We start from the raw sequence: 16,334 nt of genomic DNA, 5'->3' as shown, positions 1-16,334 counted from the left end.
TACTAGCAGCAAAGCAACTGGTCAAAAGCACTCAAATCACAGCCTATTAGAAGAGGGAAAAAAACCAAACCAAACCAAAATAAAAGATGAAGAGTCAGATGCTTAGTGTTGACTCCTCCAAGTCTTCCTCTAGGTGCAAGTCTGGGTACCTAAAAAACGAAAAGGTCAAATCCAAATTATCTAAAAATCCACATATTCTCACTGCTTCCATGATGGCAAATGTTAATCTCCTGGAAAGTAATCAAGTACATTTTATTAACTATTTGAACAGTCTGAATCAGTAATCTTTCATCTGATAAATTCTCAGGTTATACTCCAATATGGGAATACCCCAAAATAAGGGAAAAGCCACATGCACAAGTATGTTCATCACAGTACAGTAATAGCAACAATTTAAAAAGGAACTAGAAGTAACCTAAAAGTTTAACAAATAAACATTTGCTAAGTAAAATAATGGTAACATGCTTGGTGGACTACCATGAAGCCTTAACCCATTCAAGAACTGGTACTACCTACTGAGGGAGATCACTGCTGTTCAGCACTGGGGCAATCATTTTCTAAAACAAACTATTACTTCCATTCTTGAGTTAAGGCAAACAACAAAATGGGTTCATGTCTTTCTGGAAGCACAACACAACAAGGTTTGGTGAAAATAGCTGAAAGGCTCCACCATCCTTTCCCTAACCCCACAGTCCCATAAATTAATCGGCGGGGAGGGGGGTGTACATGCAATAAGGAGGTCTCTAACCGTAACATCTACTGAAAAGGTGGACGTAAGGGTTAGAAAAATAAGTTACAAAAAAAATTTTAAGTGTTTTTCTTTCCCTTCCACATCCAGATTTGCCGGCACAAAGATTATTCTCCCAGCAAAGAAGTACATCTAAAATAATTTTATTTATGCTGGTAATCTCTTAGCACAATGCTCTAAAGTATCTCTTCAAGATTTCTCTCTTAAGAATTACACAGATTTGGAAAGTATCTACACCATGACCAGTCCAAACCAGTATGAAAAATTTATATAAATATACATCTGAAAAGATAAAGTGTGACTAGACTCTTTACTGTTATTAAATTCATAATTCAAATATTTATTGTATGTCTACTATATGCTAGATGCTATGAATACCTGGGGAAAAAAATTATTCTTGCCCTCAAAGAGACTGTCTGATGAGGGGCAATTCCACAAGAACTAAACGAGGAATAGGGCCCTCTAACATAAAGGAGGAAAAGGTAAGGTGCTCAAGTCCTTAAGAAAGGTACATGAAAAGATACAAGAGTTGTGGAAAAACTGAGACTGTGTAAATGAACCCTCTTCTTCTATTTGCTCTAATTTCTCACTTGTTAATTTACTATACAGAATTAAAGCATTTGCTTCATCTCCTCCACAAAGGCAGTCACTTCAAGAATTTAACATTTGCTGAATGAATGAACTAGACCAAAACTATATTCAAATGTGTTTACAATCTGTATACTCTCCAGAGAAAAATAAAACAAGCTGAGTTAACCAAAGCAGAAAACTGAAAACACATGCCTGATATATATGGTTAATAAGAAAATAACCAAACAACAACAAAAAACTAGTAAGTAGACCCAGACACTAAACAAAAACCAGCAAAGTGAATTACAAAATGACAGTGGCCTAAACAAAACGGGCAGCAGAGAGAGAAATAGATGGAACAGACTAGAAGACAAAGATCTTTCCATACAGATCATTTGAGATTTTTATTCAAGGATTTCTCATCCATACTTCCCACCCACAACCTTGAAAAAAAAGTAAAAGTGAGCACAAATAAAGAGTCTGGCAATGTAACTAAAAGGTTCATCCAACGCTGTTGGAAGAGAGACAAGAGATCTACACTCCACATTATGATGCTAACAGATTCAGTTATGTCTAACTATGCCATCCTATGTCTACCCTCCCTCAAAAATCAGGTTGTCAACATTTACTCATATTAATACTTGCAAACTTAGTTCAGCTATAAAAACAGGATGGGTACATAAACCACCACAAGTACAGAAACAAACTACCTTCCAGAATCAGAGAAGATATCAGAGGTGGAGGGACCACAGACATCATTTACATCCAACTTTCATATTTTGCAGATGAGGCCCTATGGCCCACATGGCCAGTTTGTGGTAAAATTCATTTAACTATAGCCTTTAAAGTCTACCAAATCTCTCAGAGATAAGTCTCACAGAAAATTATATTAATCAACTTAAAATTAAACTCCTGTAATGAATAGATTTAAGGTTTAATATGTTTTCAAAAAGAAACATTACTCCAATAAGTTTACAAGTTAGAAAGAACTGGAGAAAGGAGTATGTGAAGACATACAATTCTCATTTAAAAATCCAGTTTGTAATTTCATCTTTTGATTCCAAGTATGTCCCAACTTCACTGCAACTGATCCAACAACTAACTATATTTGATCTTGTATTGTTACTTCTATGGAAGTCCTATCTCTTCCTTTCCAGTATGTTGTCTGAAGACAGGAAAAATTTTACTTTGATCCCAACTGTCCTTAGATTTTTGTTAAGTTTTGATTTCACAAAAACTGCGAATGGATTTTTAACTTGAGCCTAGTTGCCTGGGCTGCTTGCTATTGAAAGGAACTTAAGTAAATGTATTAAAAACAGCACCTATAATCAAGGCCAAACAGGATCCCAAAAGGTTCGCAATTCTAAAGTAACAAACCGCTTGGGTATGAGTTGCATACACTTAAAATTTCAAAGTGAAGTGCGCCACGTAAGAGAAGGCAATTCACATGATGCCAGCAATGACATATGTTAAGTATGCATTTCTATTTATGGTGGAAAAATTAGCATACCCAACTTTTGTAGCACAAAGAAAAAACTGTGTCTCTTACAGGTCCTACACACGGAAACAAAAACTTTATTTTCTTTAGTTCTCAATAATTTGAAAAATTCCCGGTTCAAAACCAACCTCTCTCATTCTTCAGCCCTGAAGAACTTCCATGCCCTTAGAACAAAACGCAGGCTGCCCAGAAACCCGCAGAGCAGAAGGACGCGAAAGGACCCTTCGGAACCGGTTCCGCGTTCTCCTGGGTGACATCATTTCACCTGCGCCTCGGCAAAACGGGAGGGAGCGCGCGCGAGAGGCCATCTGCCAGGCGGCGGCGGGTCGGCGCTCCCGCTGGCTGCACCCACACCTCCACGCCGCCGCCACGGGAACAAAGAGCGCCGGGCAGCCGGGCCGCGCCCCGCCAAAGCACCGGGCAACCACACCTCCTCCTGATTGCCGGGAGCGGCCCCGCAGGCTCCCAACGGCCTGCGGCTCAGACCGTCCCGCCCTCACGCGGGAACCAACGGCCGCGGCCAGTACCTGCGAGGGGAGGCTCCGCCCTGCGGGGCTGCTCCCGCGGCTCCTTGCTAGGCCGCCGCCTCCTATTGTGACCGCTCGCCCAGCCAGCGGCCAGCTCGCCAGCTCCGCCGTCCCCGGGCCTCCTCACCCCCGGAACCCGGGCTCCGACCGAGGCGCTGTCTCGGCGCTTCCTTCCTCCCGGCACCATCACACGGGCCGCGCCAGGAAACAGCTGCACGCTCAGAGCTGACAGAGTCGGCTAACGCCTCGGGGGCTCCATCCTCTCCGCCCCCGGGCCCTAACTGCCGGGGCCGCGGCACCGTCCCGCCCCACCGCACCCCGCCTCGCTGCTCGCGAACACGGCGTGCCGCGCCGGCGCACTATCCTCCGCTGCGCGCGCAGGCGACGCCCCTCGCCGCCAGGCCGCAAGATGCGCGAGCACGCGGCACTCCCACTTCTCGGTTCGAGGTCGCCGCCCGCCTCCCCACCTCGTCCCCCAACAGGAACAAACCTAGCGAGCACAAAGCGCGAGACCACCACACGCTCCGCCCCTTTCCCCCTAGGCTCGGGTCCGCGCGCCGAGCCCCCTTTGTTTCCACCCCGCGGGGGAGGGGGAAGGGGAGGGGCGGCGCTGCGCGCGTCCGGGCGCGCGATTAGGACTAGTTCCGGCAACAGAGCCCTTCTCACAGCGCCCTTGCGCAGCCCCGCCCTCGCCCGCCTCTCAACCCGGGCGCACAGCAAGGCTACCAGCTACTGAACCGGACCCTGGGGCCGGCAGTGTCTCCCAGTTCGTACACATCTCTCCCTAAAGTATGCCTTCTGGGCCGTGCCTCCCTCCTCCAAAACTCGGCAATCAAACAGTAACCTCACTCAATTCACAATATAATATGTATTCAGGTGGACCCAGAAGTGGAATTTTTATTGATGTAGGAGGTGATTAGTCGAAGGTGTCTCACAAAGAAACAAAACAGGTTGGAACCCAACGTGTCCAACTCTAAGGATTATTAAACCTGACAGTTATTCAGACCATGCTAAGGATGGGAAATGAGATGGGTACAAAGAACGCAGCCGGCATGCTGCCTGTCCTTATCACATTTGCGATCTAAAAGGGAAGATAGATATACCATAAAAGCATAATAAATGCAAGGAAAAGACAGTTAAGTGGTATCTGAGGAAAAGTGGGCCATCAAGGGGGCATTATGCAAGAAGTGGGCTTTATGCAGATAGGAAAATGGTTGATGCCATCAAGGATGGTGATCATATTTTAGGGCAGTCCAATCATTAAAAAAATCCAGGTTCTAGGGACGCCTGGGTAGCTCAGTCGTTAAGCGTCTGCCTTCGACTCGGGTCATGATCCCAGCGGCCTGGGATCGAGCCCCACATAGGGCTCCCTGCTCCGCGGGAAGCCTGCTTCTCCCTCTCCCACTCCCCCTGCTTGTGTTCCCTCTCTCTCGCTGTGTCTCTGTCAAATAAATAAATAAAATCTTAAAAAAAAAAAAATCCAGGTTCTAGTTCTGGCATTACTTAAACCAGGCTCCTTCCTGCTCTGGGCGGGCCTCAGCTGCCTGTAGTAGAAAATTAAGGAATCAGACTAAACTGATGTTCAAGGATCTTTTGAATACGTATGAATAACACTATATGGTAATTATTCGTGAACATTTGTCTCCCGTATCAGATGGAGCACTGGCTCTCTGTTTTGGCTCTGGAACCCCAAGGTCCAAACCTACAGCCTGAAACACAAAAGCAGGTGCTTAGCAACTCTGAATCAAAGTTCCAGCAATAAATCACAAGCTTTTACAATTCCTAGACAAAGAGAAACTAGAATGATATAACAGGCCCCAATAAATACATCCCCTCCCCCCAGCCCCACACCCCCAATTATGTAGTCCTTTTATCTAGCTGACTCCTCCTCCCAAAACACTGTCTTCCAAAGCAGCCAGTTTGTGGATGATTACACCACACTTTTAGATGCATCCAATGCAATCGGTTTCTAACTTGAGTCCCTCATAATTCCCCATCTACTGCTGTAGATTCACCTAGCTTCCAGCAGAACCTCAGCTGCACAAGCTTCCTTACATAATCCAGACCACTCTGAAACCACTTTTCTTGCATACTTGGATATTAGCTATGTGATGAGAGGAGGAAAGGAAGAAAAAAGTTGGGAAAGGGAAGGAAAAAATTACCATTTGAGAGCTCTCTAATCAAAAGAGCCAGATTCAAGTGCTGAATCTCAGCAGCAAAAATCTATTACAGTCCTTCAGGGTTTCCACTCCTTAAGCTTAATGTGAATCCCCTTGGGCCTCAGCCAATTCTTTGTGAGGCAAACTCCATGAGAAAACTTCTCAAATGATTAAGATCTTAGCTACCTGGGCTCTTAGGGCTTAACCCAAGAAGTCTGCTTAGATGTAAACAATAATCCCACAACTCAAGGTTGGATAGTTTGAAATTTGTACTGCAATTTCTTCTCTAATTGATTTTCTTCACCAGAAAATCTAGTATCTTGCTAATAAACACCCAATCAGTGAAACAGGCTTTAAGCTGAGCCACTTCTGACCACCCAATGTGGCAGGTGGTAAATTAGAACAGTTGCTCAACCCCAGTCCACCTAAAATTTTATGTGGTGTCTGTTCAAAAAGGTGCAAAGCCTTGTTGGAGTGGTGTCCAGTAAAACTTTCTGTGCTAGAAATGGTCAATATCTGCACCATCCAAAAGGAGGCCACATGTGGCTACTGAGCACTCAAACTGAGGCTAGGGCATCCAATGAATTTACTAGGATCAATTTAAATAGCCACATATGGTTAGGGACAGCACAAAACTTGCAGGCAAAGTAACTGATTGTAGCAAGAGCTTTTTGAGACTTCTGACTCCAAGACTGCTCTTTAAAATCATTTTTCACAACAGAAGTAAAAACTGAATGCTACTAAAAACTTCTTCCTGAGGTACCCAAGTAATTTAAGTCCCCTCACTTCTAAAATAAAAATATACCAATCACTGCTTACCAAATAGGAAAATATTAAAATTCCTTCAAATATGTCTGGTCATTGGGATTATTTACTGTGGTGACCTACCATTCTAATACATGGGAATAACAGCTGAGGTTTTGACTGGGCTGGGCTGGATCTAGAGATGAATCTTTACAAAACTTATCTTCAATCTATGAGCAAGATGCATCCTTCTATTTACCTGAGTCACCAACTTCTTTTCAATATTGCTTTACATTTTCGATACAAGTCTTACATATTTCTGTTCTTTGGTTTATTCCAGGTTTTATATATAATTACTAATTCTAAAAATACCTATAGTTATATACATGTATATAATTATATAGCTATAATTTAATTACACATAATTCTAATAGTGTATCTTAATCTTTTTGAATTTTCTGTACATATAATTCCATTGGCAGAAAATAATGATCATTCAATTTCTTTCTTTCCAACACATTTTTCCTTTTCTTTGTCTTGTCTTACTGCATTGGCTAGGACTTCTAGCACAATGCTAAAGAGAAACAAAGAGAACATGCACTTCTGTCTTATTCCCAAACTGGAAAACTTCCAACATTTCACCATTAAGTATGTTTGGGATAGGTTTTTTGCATATATCCCTTTAGCAATTAAGAGAGTTCTCTTTTATTTCTAATTAAAAGTTTATCATAAAGGAATGTTTAATTTTATCAAATTTTCCTGCATTTATGAGATAATCATATAATTTTTCTGTTAATATGTGAATTACATTGACTGGTTTTGGATGTTAAACCAATTTTGAATTCCTAATAAAATCCTGTCTTATTTTATTACCCTTATTATATATGTTGGATTTGGTTTGCTAACACATTGGTTAGGATTTTTACATCTGTGGGGCGCCTGGGTGGCTCAGTTGGTTACGCGACTGCCTTCGGCTCAGGTCATGATCCTGGAGTCCCAGGATCAAGTCCCGCATGGGACTCCCTGCTCAGCGGGGAGTCTGCTTCTCCCTCTGACCTTCCCCCACTCATGTACTCTCTCTCTCTCAAACAAAATCTTTTTTAAAAAAAAATTAAAAAATAAAAAAGGATTTTTACATCTGTGTTCTTGAATGACAATAGCTGTTATTTTCCATTTTTGTAATGTCTTTGTCAAGTTTTGTTACAAAGATTATGCTAGCCTTAGAAATGAATCAGGGAGTGCTCTCTTTTTCTACTCTCTAGAATAGTTTCTGTAAGAATGGTGTTATGCCTTCTTTAAATATTTTGTAGAATTTGCTGGTTATCTTTTTTTTTTAACATATAGTGTATTATTTGTTTCAGAGGTACAGCAGGAAGGGAAAAATGAAGGGAGGGAATCGGAGGGGGAGACAAACCATGAGAGACTATGGACTCTGAGAAACAAACTGAGGGTTATAGATGGGAGGGGGGTGGTGGGATGGGTTAGCCTGGTGATGGGTATTAAAGAGGGCATGTACTGCATGGAGCACTGGGTGTTATATGCAAACAATGAATCATGGAACACTACATCAAAAACTAATGATGTAATGTATGGTGATTAACATAACATAATAAAAAAAGAATTTGCTGGTTAGCCAACTGAACTTAGAATTATATTTTTTAAAGATTTTATTTTTAAGAATTCTCTGTACCCAATGTGGGGCTCAAATTCACAACCCTGAGATTAAGAGTCTCATGCTCCACGACTGAGCCAGCCAGGTGCCCCTGTTTCTTCCTTATTTTTAACAAAGGAAAAACAACTATAATGTTAGGATAGACTTAAGAAAGATCTCATACTGAACTCAAAATCTGTTTCTAGAAAACTAACTTCCAGTTCTGTGAATTTGAAGAGTTCTGCTGGCAATACATTTTTGAGCATACTGCATAAACAATAAGCACAAATAAATTTTACATAAGTGATAGTTAAATAGTCTGCCAAATAGTAAATATAAAATTTGGTTTGGTGCTCAATTTTGCATTTCTAAGACATCACAGACTATCTAAACATAATGATTATCTGAAGGATCTTTATACAAGAGAGGTGACTCTGAGGCTATAGGCTTTCTTATTCCTTTACACACTTAAGTAAATACATATTTACATGGGAGAATGATTAATGCTATGTTAGAACACAAAATAGAGGCCACTACCTCAGCAGTAGTGGTTGGGGTTGGAGTTGACATTACAGTCAGGAGACTTGGCAATGGATATGATGACAGCACAACCCTATTCCTGACAGTGTTAACAGTGGGAAACTGCTTCTTCATTATAAAGTCACCTCCTCCCAAAAGGAAGGTCATTCTCTACCCAACACCTTTTTTTGGCAGGTCCCAAAAGTGTATAGCATTTTTTTTTCCTTTGATATTTTTCCTGTGTGTGTGGTTCTTCAGCATCTGGACAAGTGATTCTTAATCTGCAGCTCTTCAATCATGTGTTTCAGCATTTTAAAATAAGAGATGCCCCTCCTTCCCTTTTTGTGTATTCTCTACCAGCCAACATTCTTTCAATATGGACATCACTGATAACAAACAAAAGAGAGATGGGACCTGCTCTTGAGGGGCTTACTGTTTAATGGGGGAAACAGACATTAAATAAATACTGTAAGGAATTGTGATAGAAGTGTGTAAAGGAACAAGAAAGCCTATAGCCTCAAAGTTTCCCTCCTTCCACTAAAACCAGCTAAAAGGATCTAATAAGATGAAGCTACATAGTGGAAAGGTGTATCGGCCTAGCACTATTCAGTCTACACATTATCTATAACCATAAGACCTGATCTAATGCAAAAGATCAGCATAAGCACTTTTCACTCATAAGTGTTACCACCTGTCAGACTAGAAAGGTTAATTATCAGCAGCTGCCAGCTACAGTTGCCAAAGACCAGAAAGGGGCAGCAAAGGCGCACCCAAACCCAAGTCCCCTGAAAGCCTCCCCCAATATAGCCAGCTTTGGGATGGAGGAGTGGGCAGACTGCTGTTCCCACAGTATAGGTGAGAGATGCCGGACACTGAACCGTGACAGTTCTTAGGGCAGTGAAGGTGAGAAGGGGCTAAAAAGCAGAACCAGGTGAAAGGCCATCAGCCAAGAAAGAGTTCAAGACAGAGGAGTAAATAAACCTGTGTACCTAAAATAAGCTGAGTCAGAAATAGGAAAAATAGTGACCGAGACATCAAGCCAGAAATGGAGAGGCAAGGGTGCAAATAAAGCATGCACTGCACATCATGGCATATTCAATCTCTGGAGCAGGATAAATGAGAAAGAGCAGACTCTGAGGCATGACCTGCCTTAATGCATACCCTTTGAAGCAGAGATCTTAGTGGCACCTTGCTCATTCCATTCTAGCAAATAGGGCGCATCTTGGGAACAATTCTAATTGCCATGATTCTCATTCTAAATTGATCCCGCAGCTCAATCTCAAGGCAAATCATATGCTAATACTAGAGTTAAAAAAAAAAAAAATCCACTGGACAGCCCCAGGCAACAAAAAGAGTTAACCACATACAGATCTAACAAAAGCCTGTTATTTCATTGTTAGGGATGAACAATCTATTATTTTTTTACATGAAGTATTATAATTTTTTTCTGCAGTGTTTTGATATTATAAAAATCCAATGAATACTCTCATACAGACATACAGTTTGACCTGCATTTGAAAAAATATCCATGGGGACCCCTGGGTGGCTCAGTTGGTTAAGCATCTGCCTTCGGCTCAGGTCATGATCCCAGGGTCCTGGGATCAAGTCCCACCATCAGGCTCCCTGCTCAGTGGGGAGTCGCTTCTCCCTCTCTCTATCCCTCTGTACTCTCTCTCCCTCTCAAATAAATAAATAAATCTTTAAAAAAAGAATATATATCCATAAAGGTAAATTTCTAACAGTGCAATTGCTGTTTCAAAGGGCCTTTGTTTTTTAAATTTGAGAAATACTGCTAAATTGCCTGCTAAAAAGTTGCACCAATCTTTACTCCATCCAACAGTAAATAAAAGTAGTTCGGAGTCAACTCTGAAGAGGAAACAGCAGTGTTTAAAGGCATCCCCTGAGGAAAGATAGGTTAACTATCATTGCAGTAGGCCAAGGACTAGGGAGAGAAGCCCTGAAAACAAAACTTGGGCCAGGATACTGAGAACGGTCATATTTCATACCGAGCTTTAAATTCTCCTTAATGCCCTGTTAAATCCCTGACCCTTTACTATGGTCTTACTAAATGCAATAGCCTAGGAAGTGAGCCCAAACAGGAGCCAGAGTGACACTAGTGAAAGAAGCAGCACTTAGAAAAGCTGGTAACCAACAGGTCCTGAGTCAAAGGGCTAGCTAGGAGGGCAAGCAGCCTCCAGAAAAGATACCTATGGCATCGCAGAAACACCTGGAAAGGAAGGCCCGCTAAAATTGTCAACTGCAGCTACAAGGAACAAGGACTCAAATCATTAAGAATTAGACACTAAAGTAAAATATGACCCCAAAAGCCAGTAAACATGGACTATACTTATTGTAAGTGCTTCAAGAGAATAAATAAGTCATAGTATAAGCACTGGTTAAGAAACAGAAAAGCATACACAGACAACTAGCACCTTCACTTTGGAGAAGATCATGAAAAAGCAGTTGCTAAAAAGGGACATGGGAATGAGAGAGGGACTTAAATGGTCAAGATGAAAGGAACATGAGAATGTTCTCTAAGCAAATCAGAACACAGGAATATCTTGTAACTTTCACCATGTTTAATGGAAAACGGAATTTCCTGTAGGGAATGCTGGTGGAGCTCATGTGACTTCATAGTTTATCAACTATCTTGCTCTGGATGATGCCCCTGGCTACTGAATTCTATACCCTGCATTCATGAGGTGTGGCCAGCTCACTGAATATGCCAGTGTCCTCCTGGTAGCTTCCACTGATGACATACATTGAAGACACTGACTCACCAGGGTGGTTTTGCAGAGACAGTGTGATACATGGCACATCTCTACAGACCCTGTACCCTCTGGCCCAAGCCACACTCAAGAGGCCGTTTCCAAACTTTAAGAAGAAAGTGTGTTACCTGAGCAGATTCACAAAAAACAGAAATGATCACCTTAAATAAAAACCCTTAAAGCAGGACAACTCTTTATAGAGCAGATAAAAATTTAAGCTCCCACAGAAGTTTATCTCTCCTCTGTTTACTTGCTCCTGTTATGAGAGTGTTTTATAAATAAAAACAAATTAAATTTAGTAGGCAATGACATTTCAAAAGCCAAAACAAGAATGCCACAGAACAATAATCTCAAAATACCTATCATTACAATGTATTTCTAATCACCTCAGATAGTCCACAGTAAGGCAAAGAGAGAATCTATTTAAAAAACACCCTGCATCACATAATACCATACAGCTCAGAAAGCACAATATAAAATTTAAAAACTTTAAGAAAATGTAGGGATACATCCGAAGATATTCTGGAGACAGATTTCCTAGAAGTAAAACAATAAAATACATTTCAAAGGACTATACCAATAGACTTGGTCCCAAAATAATTTTAAATTTCTGAATGAGAAACAAAACTTCATTAAAAATTAAAAGCTGGGAAATTTTTTGCAAATATGACAAATGATTAATGTCCCTATACAAAGTGATAGGAAAATAGGAATATCCCAAAAGAAGAGAAAATTATGCAAAGGACAAACTTTTAAAAAGCAGTAAGTGACTAAGGAACAAATGAACGTATAAAGAGTTATACAACCTCAGTAGTAATCACAGAAATACTCATTAGAACAATTAGAAACCATTTTTCATCATTCACAAAGTAACTTGACATTATGGACCCTATTCAATGTGAAAAGAAAGCTAGACAAGCATTCTCATATGGAAGCATAAACTGATGCATATGTGTGAAAAAATATACAAAAAAAGACAAAGGCTGAAAAAAATGTTCATATCCTTTGATTCAATTCTACTCTAGTAATCCAGGCTCAAGAAATACATCATTCAAAACTTATTACATAGCTACAATAGTCAAAACACCGTGGTACCAGCATACCAGAAATAAACCCCTGCATATATGGTCAAATGACCCCCAAAGGGTCCCAAGATAATTCAATGGGAAAAGAACACTCTTTTCAGCAATGGTGTTGGGAACACTAGACATCCATACACAAAACAATGAAGACAGACCCTTACTTTACCCTATTATATAAAAATTAACTCAAATGAGTGAAAGATCTGAACTTAAGAACTAAAACTAGGGGAGCCTGGGTGGCTCAGTTGGTTAAGCGACTGCCTTCGGCTCAGGTCATGATCCCAGGGTCCTGGGATTGAGCCCTGCATCAGGCTCCTTCTCCCTGTCCCACTCCCCCTGCTTGTGCTCTCTCTCAAATAAATAAATAAAATCTTTAAAAGAAAAAAAAAAGAACTAAAACTATAGAACTTTTATGGTAAAAACATAGGGGAAAACCTTCATGAGATTGGGTTTGGCAATAATTTCTTGGATACGACACCAAAGCGCAGACAACGAGAAAAACATTAATTCGAATTTCCTCAAAATAAGAACTTTAAAAAAAAAAAAGATTTATTTCAGAGAAAGAGTGGGGGTGAGCACATGAGGAGGGGGAAAAGTAGAGGGAGAGAATCCCCAAGTCGACTCCCTGCTGAGCACAGAGCCTGAAGTAGGGCTCAATCGCATGACCCATGAGATCATTACCTGAGCCGAAACCAATAGTCGGATGCTTAACCGACTGAGCCACCCAGGTGCCCCCAAAATAAGAACTTCTGTGCAAAGGACACAGCCAACAGAGTAAAAAAGCAACCTCCAGAATGGGAGAAAGTATTTGCAAATCATCTGTCTGATAAGAGGTTATACCCAGAATTCATAAAGAACTATAATCAAACAAAAACCAAACCTGATTTAAAAATGGGCAAAGGTTGGGGCGCCTGGGTGGCTTTTGGCTCAGGTCATGATCCTGGGGTCATGGGATCGAGCCAGGCGTCAGGCTCCACACTGGGCATGAAGGCTGCTTAAGATTTTCTCTCCCTCTGTCCCCCCAACTTGCTCATGTGCTCCTTCTCTAAAGGGGGGGGGGGTCTTAAATAGACATTTCTCCAAAGAAGATAAATGACCAATAAGCACATGAAAAGATGCCCAATATCACTAATCAGTAGGGCAATGCAAATCAAAACCACAATGAGATACGACCTCACACCCAATAGGATGGCTAGTATTAACAGTAACAAGAGAAAATAAAATGTGTTGGAAAGGATGTGAAATGTAAAATGGTGCAGCCATTTTGGAAAACAGTATAGCAGTTCTTCAAAACTCTAAAAATATAAATGATCCAGCAATTCCACTTCTGGGTATATACCCAAAAGAAGTGAAAGCAGAATTTCTAAAAGATATCTATACACCTATGTTCCTAGCAGCATTATTCACAAGAGTCAAAATGTGGAAGCAACCCAAATGTCCATCCATGCAGAATAGACAAAATGTGTTATATACATAGAGTGGAATGTTATTCAGCCTTTAAAAGGAAAGAAATTCCAACATTCATGCTACAACATGAACGAACCTTGACAACACTAAGTGAAATAAGCCAGTCAAAAAAAAAAGCAAAAAAACAAAAAAAATATGGGATGCCTGGGTAGCTCAGTCGGTTGAGCTACCGACTGAAACCAAGATTCCCTTGGTTTCAGCTCAGGTGGTGATCTCAGGGTTGTGAGGGGAGTCTGCTTGAGATTCTCTCCCTCTGCCCCTCCCCCTGCGCATGCTTCCCCACTTTCTCAAATGAATAAATCTTAAAAAAAGAAATACAAATATTTTATGACTCCATTTATATGAGGTAAAAAGAGCACTCAAATTCACAGAGACAGAAAGTAGAATGGTAGCTGCTAGGGGCTGTGCAGGAGAGAACAAGGAGTTACTACTTAATGGATATGGAGTGTCCATTTGCAAGATAAAAGAGCCCTGGAGATTGGTTGCACAACGTGAATGTATTTAACACTACTGAACTGTACCAGACCTAAAATGATTAAGATGGTAAATTCTATGTTAGGTGTATTTTACCACAGTTAGAAAAAAATCTCATCACAGCAGCAAAAGGGATGTTTAAAAATATAAACAAGACCATGTCATTCCTTTGCTTAAAAACCTTCCAATGGCTTCCCATAAGAGGGAGAACTAAAACTAAGCTTTCCCTGGCTTACCAAGTTCTGCATGACCTGTCCTGTGCCTACCTCTTCAAACTCATCTCATACCACTTCTACCCTCATCCACCTTGCTTGTACACATGAGCCTTCCTTCTGTTGGGACGATCATTCTAGCCTCAGGGCCTTTGCACTAGCCCTTTCCTCTCCCTATGATGTTCCCCTCATGGCCCAGATTTTCACAACCTGTTCTTTCCTATCATTCAGACCATTAAGTGTCGCCTTTTTTTTTTTTTTTTAAGATTTTATTTATTTGAGAGAGAGAGCAGGCACACACAAGTAAGAGGGAGGGGCAGAGGGAGAGGCAGACTTCCTGCTGAGCAGGGAGCCTGATCCTAAGACCCTGAGATCATGACCTGAGCTGAGGGCAGACGCTTAACCGAGCCACCCAGGTGCCCCAAGTGTCACCTTCGTAAAGGCCTTCCCTAACACCTAGAGTAGTCAACTGCCCAATTATTTATACAGCACCTACAAGTATCTAATTATTTACTGATTTACATATACAGTTCATTTTGTGCCCTTTTCACAAAAAATAAGCACCAGAAGAACAAGAACCTTCCTTATTAGTCTTTACACCACTCTATCCTGGTGACTCAGCAGTGCCTGGCACATCATAGGCACTTAATAAATATTTGCTATATGAATAAATGTATAATAGCTTTTTAAAATGAACCTAAAGCTCTACAAAGACAGGTTAAATATATTACCATGTATCCTTATGGTAGAACATTATGCAGCCATTTTAACTGATGTTCAACTATATATAGTGCGCAGATTATATTTCCCAAGATGACCATACATAGTTAAGTTCTCCCACCCTTCATTCTCTTCTTCTTATGCTGACATTACACCCCAGTGGTGAGACTGAAGTTCCCTCCTCTTGAATTTGGGCAGGCCTGTGACTTATGCTGGAAGAGATGCTTTGTGACTTCTTATGTTAGGTCATAAAAGGCCATACAGCATCTGTCCGGTCCTCTTGGAGCAGTCACTCTTGCAATCAAGCTGCCATGCTGTGAGGAAGCCCACACTACATTTAGGTGCTCGGGCCAAGGGTCCCAGATGAAGTCCCAGCTGACAAGCAGCATCAACCATCAAACATGTGATTAAGGACTTCAAGATGACTCCAGCCTCAGACACCATTTGACTGCAACTGTATGGGAAAACTCCAAGCAAGAGCGACCTAGCTGAGTATAGGAAACCCCAGAATCATGAAAGATACAAGTGCTCCCTACACCAAATAAATTTTAGGGTAATTAATTACACAGCCATAGATAATCAGAGCAATTTAGTTTTATTTTAACCATGAAGAGAATGCAAAGAGAGTGAGTTTTCTTATAACATAGTCTGTCTCTGTATATTGTTCTTGCCTCTGTGCTTAAAAAATAAATAAATAAAATCTCCAAGAACAATAAAAGAGATCTTTATCTGATTTTTTTTTTTAACTGACCCTAAGATGTGGAATGGCCAATAAGCATACCAAAAAAACGCTCAGCATACTCAGTCATTAGAGAAATGCAAATTAAAACATGTCCAGGAACACCTGGGTGGCTCAGTGGGTTAGCATCTGCCTTCAGCTCAGGTCATGATCCCAGGGTCCTGGGATCGAGTCCCACATCAGGATTCTTGCTCAGCGGGGAACCTGCTTCTCCCTCTGCCTGCCATTCCCCTGCTTGTGCTCTCTCTCTCTCTCTGACAAATAAAAAAATAAAATAAATAAAAAAGGGCGCCTGGGTGGCTCAGTTGGTTAAGCGGCTGCCTTCAGCTCAGGTCATAATCCCAGAGTCCCAGGACTGAGTCCCACATTGGGCTCCCTGCTCAGCGCAGTCTGCTTCTCCCTCTGACCCTCTCCCCTCTCATGCTCTCTCTCACTCTCTCTCTCTCTCAAATAAGT

At 41.3% G+C, this 16,334-nt stretch overlaps 1 protein-coding gene across 13 annotated transcripts in view; it reads right to left on the bottom strand.

Annotated features, from left to right (window-relative positions):
- The window catches only part of RNF38 (ring finger protein 38), a 131,213-nt gene that overhangs the window by 43,737 nt on the left and 71,142 nt on the right, over positions 1 to 16,334 (bottom strand). For 3 of the 13 annotated variants that reach the window (XM_025852825.2, XM_073881356.1, XM_025852827.2), the window contains exon 1: positions 15,151 to 15,342. The exons of 3 other annotated variants lie outside the window; for them this stretch is intronic. In XM_025852825.2, the coding sequence (XP_025708610.1) occupies positions 15,151 to 15,153 (3 nt within the window). In that variant the 5' untranslated portion in view covers positions 15,154 to 15,342. Of the gene's footprint in view, positions 1 to 2,944; positions 3,277 to 3,343; positions 3,732 to 3,833; positions 3,856 to 15,150; positions 15,343 to 16,334 lie in introns of those variants that run through there. 7 more of the 13 variants (XM_073881358.1, XM_025852830.2, XM_073881357.1 and 4 more) reach the window with 7 other exon arrangements.

The sequence above is a fragment of the Callorhinus ursinus genome, unplaced genomic scaffold, assembly GCF_003265705.2.
Source record: "Callorhinus ursinus isolate GAN/ISIS: 27379988/994484 unplaced genomic scaffold, GSC_fseal_2.0 scaffold42, whole genome shotgun sequence".
Taxonomy (NCBI): Eukaryota; Metazoa; Chordata; class Mammalia; order Carnivora; family Otariidae; genus Callorhinus; species Callorhinus ursinus.
Note: the sequence above shows the minus strand (reverse complement) of the source record. Positions and strands in the feature narration are given on the sequence as shown.